At 35.6% G+C, this 5,548-nt stretch overlaps 1 protein-coding gene across 3 annotated transcripts in view; it reads right to left on the bottom strand.

Annotated features, from left to right (window-relative positions):
- btz (CASC3 exon junction complex subunit) overlaps nucleotides 1-5,548 on the bottom strand; it is a 21,883-nt gene continuing 16,335 nt past the window's right edge. The window contains exons 12-18 of one of the 3 annotated variants that reach the window (XM_013326560.1): nucleotides 4,593-4,670; nucleotides 4,244-4,331; nucleotides 4,025-4,086; nucleotides 3,503-3,595; nucleotides 2,307-2,524; nucleotides 1,534-1,619; nucleotides 1-313 (exon numbers count right to left, since the gene is read on the bottom strand). In XM_013326560.1, coding sequence (XP_013182014.1) covers nucleotides 123-313; nucleotides 1,534-1,619; nucleotides 2,307-2,524; nucleotides 3,503-3,595; nucleotides 4,025-4,086; nucleotides 4,244-4,331; nucleotides 4,593-4,670 — 816 coding nt within the window. In that variant the 3' untranslated portion in view covers nucleotides 1-122. The remainder of the gene's footprint in view (nucleotides 314-1,533; nucleotides 1,620-2,306; nucleotides 2,525-3,502; nucleotides 3,596-4,024; nucleotides 4,087-4,243; nucleotides 4,332-4,592; nucleotides 4,671-5,548) is intronic. The other 2 variants (XM_013326569.1, XM_013326576.1) reach the window with 2 other exon arrangements.

Below are 5,548 nucleotides of genomic sequence, written 5' to 3'. Positions count from 1 at the left end.
ATTCAGACAAAAAAAAACTGGAAAAATAAAAAAAAATGTGTGACCACTTTCATAATTAAAAAAAACTATCTTCCACTACAATATTTAGTTTCATATCTCTCATACAAATTTATTTTTACCAGTCAGGCGTCTATTATATTTTCTGTGACGTCACCTTCTGCGATCTTCTCCGTTTTCTCTTCTGCCTCCTTCTGTACGCTCTCCAAAGGTTTATCAGATGTTGAACTAGAGGTAAGACTGTTCGGCTGTGATGATTCTTTACTGGCAGGCTCTTGCGAACTTCTGTTCTCTTGTGTTTTATCTTTTGGTTGTTCTATAAAAAAATAATATTTATTTAAGCAACCCTATAGTGTAGATTAAGTATTTCTACTACTAACCGTAGGTTTCCGAGACCAAATCCCCGTTTAAATTATCTCTGTTTTGTCAAAAAAAATGACGATATGTTTTATACTGAGGTTTTCGTCTTAGAAACCATCGGTTAAGACACTACTTAACAATTTCAATCGTTGGTTTCTGAGATTAAAATCTCTGTATAAAACATATAGTCATCTCTATTATTATCTGACAAAACGGAGGTAAAAATATGTTTTCAACGAATTTTGGTCTCAGAAATCCACGGTTAAAATAATTATATTATGATTTTTTACAATCGACAATCTTCTAATTACATTAATTACGAATAAATTCATACAAATACATAAATGCTAAAATAGAGTTAATTTAATAAGAAATTATGACAAGATTTAACATTTCCATCTATATCTGCATAAAAATTTGAATCTTAGATAAAATTATTTCAAGTTCTAATTTACAAACTGGATAAAAACCTAAAAAAAAATCAATAAAATTACTATGAATAAAACTACAAACCAATAGCTAATTTTAAATAATTTTTTTTTGTAACAAATATTTAGGACATACATAAAATAAAATTGAAACTTAAAAACCGATATCTCCTTGGTTGAAAAAACTTTTTGTGTTTTAATTATTTACATCTTCTGATGAAATCTAGAGTTGAGCCAAAGACGCATTTTATATGCGTGTTGTAACTTCGCCCAAAACAAATCTTTATAAAGAGAACAATAGATTAGTCGTCATATTGAAAAAAAATTGTTTTATAAAAATAGATTTTTGTTTTAAATCAGTTAAAAAAAATTAAAAAAAATAAAAAAAAATGTCTTCATTGAATCTTATGAAAGTTGGCGTAATTTTAAATATTTATTGACGCAAAAATTAAAAGGAAAAGAAAATAATATTTTTAAAAATGTATCCAGTGTTTTCTTATAAAGAAAGCATTAGAAGCGAGTAAATTTGACAAATAAAGGGACGCATAGGAAGGGAAAACATTCCCTTTCTTTGTTTGTCCTACAATTACAGAACTATGTTCAATAGCTTCGCCATTTCGGCGAATTCAGATAACCGCATGCACGTTTGCCACCTTATAATATATAAGTAAGATAATAAAAAATGTGTTATGTTCCAACAGTGTATACTTATAGAAAGATGAACGAAAAATGTTGTTCAGTAACTCACCAGCTCCGTGTGCAGGCCAGGGCTTTCTTACAAACATATTCTCCACAATTCTATCTATATTATCCTTCTCTGTTGAATTAGCAGGTCTGTGAAACATACATTTTTATAAATAACTAGCTGTCGCAACCGACTCCGTTCGCTCGGAATTATAAATAAAAAAATAATATAGTAGTAGCCTATGTGTTCTTGTAGACTATGTTCTACATCTATGCTAAATTTCAGCGAGATCCATACAGCCGTTTTGCAGATATTTTCTAACAAACAAACATCTAAACATTCGCATTTATAATATTAGTAACATAATGTTTGTTACTACATTTTTCATAAACGGATAATCAGATCGCGATGAAATTTGTCATACATGTAGAACATAGCCTGGAAGGACACATAGCCTACTTACTATTTTTTTTTAATTCCGCAATATTATTATATATTTTTTTTAATGCCGCGATATTAATATTTTTTAATTCCGCGCTATGAACTTTTTTTAATTCCGCGCTATTAAATTCTTTTTAATTCCCCGCGGACAAAGTTGCGGTCAAAATAAGTAACTTAGTACTAGTAACGATATGTCTTATTTATGTACTTAGGCTTGTAAATAATTAAGCGTCAATAGCCTAATGGTTAAGGGTACGGATTTACGATCACGAGGTCGGGGGTTTGAATCCCGACATTCGACTATTGTTGTAAACCATGTCCTAGCACAAGCCTAGAGCTTAGTTGGAATGGTGAAAGAAATATTAGTAAATTTCCAAAAAAAGAAATGACTATACCTGTCTGGGGGTGCAGCAGTATTGGACGTTGCATTGGGTGTATGAGTTGTGTGAGGCGCGTGAGGCGCGTGAGGCGCGTGAGGCGCGTGAGGCGCGTGAGGCGCGTGAGGTCTCACAATGGGTATGGCGGCGGTGGGTCTGCGCTGCGCACGTAGCGGCTGCGGCGGCGGCTGCTCCTGTTCCGCGCAGTTGTAGTACGTCACACCACCGGCCTGTGTCTGACAATATATATATCTTACTTCTTACTAATATTACCAATGCGAATGTATGGATGGATGTTTGAAGGTATCTCCAGAACGGCTGCATAGATCTCGCTGAAATTTGTCATAACTGTCGACCATAATCCGGAAGAACACAAAGGCTACTAATTATGTTTTTTTTATAATTCTACATTGGATAGAGTCGCGGGCGACAGTTACTTAAAAATCTAATTAGTAGCCGTTGAACCATTTTGGATTTAGGTGATAAAAAACATCGATTCATACATTCGCATTTATGACAGTCCATCTTGGATAACAGAGAAACCTCTATAAGCAAGATACTCGGCGTAGATGGAAACCTCTACAAAGAAAAAAAAATAATGTGATCCTGTCTCCTGTTATCCAGATTTGACTGTATTAGTAAGATTTCTAATGTCATATAATACATATTTTGACATTTGATGTTCTCTTTAAGTTGCTTCCTTAGTAAACTCCGACTCTGAGTACACACGTAGTTCAGAAAAGTATATAAATTCTTATATAGGGTATCCCAAAACGTTACGTACATAGGAAGTGGGATGATAGGGGTGGTCACAAGGGTCACCAGAAAAATTAAATAAAAATTCCCCTCTGGGTATTAAAAAAAGTAAATGGCATTTTTTGAAAACTTAAAAATTTTACACCTTCTGGATCAATTTTGTAACCGATAACCTACAAATATTGCTATATTAAAAAAAAACGTTATTATGTTATCGTCAATAACCCTTTATCAATATGAAATAAAAAAAACAATACAACTAACAAAGATTTTAAAATTGCCCCAGAAGGTGTAAAATTTCTAAGTTTTTAAAAAATGCCCTTTATTTTTTTTTAATACCCAGAGGGGAATTTTTATTTAATTTTTCTGGTGACCCTTGTGACCACCCCTATCATCCCCCTTCCTATGTACGTAACCTTTTGGGACACCCTGTATATCAAAGTATATAATGTACATACGTAGTTGTGGTGCTGGTACATCTGATGTGGGTATGCGGCGGGAGGCTGCGCGTAGATCGGCGCGCCACCGAACACCGCACCACTACCGCTTTGCTGGGGGTAAACAGAATTTATAATTATTCGTAATATTTGTATGCCACAGAGCGTCGTAAGCGAAGTTTTTAGCACTTGACTTGTAATCTGCTGGACCTAGATACGAATCAAGACATGTATCACTGACTATAAGTCCCTACTGAGAGGCTCGGAGCCTATCCTAAATCAATGCTTCGGTCATAGTGAATGCTGGTTCAGTGCAGACTTCACACATATCTTTGATCTTCTCACATATGTGCAGCATCACGATGTTTTCCTTCACCATAAGAACATCGGATATATGTACGTAATTCGAAAATCTAAAAACACTAATGCATCGCTGGAATCGAACCTGGACAGTTTTAATCCAGTCAAGCGGTTAACAACTGCGCTAGCGACGTTCTTTGCTTAGTTTTTTCTTTTCCTTGTAACTTCTATGTTTGTACACACCTGCATATATTGAGCGGGCATCATGGCGGGTGGGGCGTATCCTTGCGTTGGGGGGATTTGTCCTGAAAATTAACACAAAACATTTAATGGCACTCATCTGACGAATTTATTTCTTAAAAAAAAATAGCATTGTACATGTTAACACTTTCACTGCCACTTGAACGTATACTAGTAAACACCAGACTAGTGGCAGTGAACGTGTCGAGATTTACAACTCACCTATATGTTGTTGAGGTGGTATATTGTGCATGGTGTGGTGAGGATGGGAGACCATTTGCGGCGGCTGATCCAGTATACCAAGTCTCACCTGTCAAATGAAATGTATGGAGTTGTATGAATCTTAAAATACACAAAGTAGCATTATATTTTGGTAGCACTATATAAATAAAGTAATAACAATCAAAATTAAAAAAATGAGATGAAGTGACAGGTTGTTAGTCGGTGATGTGACAGCATGTTGGTCGGTAAAGTGACAAGTTGTTGGATGAAGTGGCAGGTTGTTGAATGAAGTGACAGGTTGTTGGTCGGTGCAGTGATGGGTTGTTAGTGTATGAAGTGACAGGCGTACCTGTTGCGAGTGCTGTGGCTGCATTGCCTGATGCGGGGGCGAAGGTCCGTGTGGTTGGCTCACATTATTACGATGCACCTGAAAATAACAGTATTTATTATTTAAAAGTGATAAATAATAAGATAATGATAGGGATGACGATATGTTTTATATAGAAATTTTGGTCTCAGAAACCAATGATTAGCGGTTTAAACTCACATTCAAAGGTTGTTGGTGCATTAACTGCTGGGGATGTATCTGGGGTACAGGGCTGCCCTGATGCTGCGACTGGTTGGGACCGTTACCTGGATAATCTGTAACAAAGTGGTTATATGAACTTTCGTTTTGTTCCTGCCCGGCTCCTTGTGGGTAAAGAGTGATGTTAAATAGCTATTACCTTAATTAATAACTGGACGATGCAAAAATAATTTTTCAAATCTATTTAGTAGTTTTTGAGATTAGGGAGTACATTGCAGTTTTTTATATTACGACTAGCTGCCGCCCGCAATCCGTCTGAGCGGAATAAAAAAAATAGTAGCCTATGTGTTGTTCCAGACTCTCCGCTTGAACATTAGACATCCATCCATTCATTCATAAAATTTCATATTTATAATATTAGTAAGATAAGATATGAAGAGGCATATAGACCCTTTTTCCACTACTGCGACTAGCAATTATTTCTATTAATAATACTTATCAAACTAACCGTCAACATTTTGTCCATTATCCAACATCTCGTACTACATAAATAAAAAAAATCTCAAACATAAAGTACCTGCATGATATCTATGTTGTTGATTCTGTTGTGTTGGTTGTTGTGTCGGTTGCGATTGTTGCGTTGCTTGTGGTGTAGGTTGCGGTTGTTGTTGGACACTTTGTTGTTGGACACTTTGTTGTTGGACACTTTGTTGTTGGACACTTGGTTGTTGGACACTTTGTTGTTGGACACTTGGTTGTTGTTGCTGCGGTTGTTGCGT

The sequence above is a fragment of the Papilio xuthus genome, unplaced genomic scaffold (genome assembly GCF_000836235.2).
Source record: "Papilio xuthus unplaced genomic scaffold, Pxut_1.1 DF829758.1, whole genome shotgun sequence".
Taxonomy (NCBI): Eukaryota; Metazoa; Arthropoda; class Insecta; order Lepidoptera; family Papilionidae; genus Papilio; species Papilio xuthus.
The sequence above is the reverse complement of the archived record's forward strand: the minus strand, read 5'-3'. Positions and strand labels throughout refer to the sequence as shown.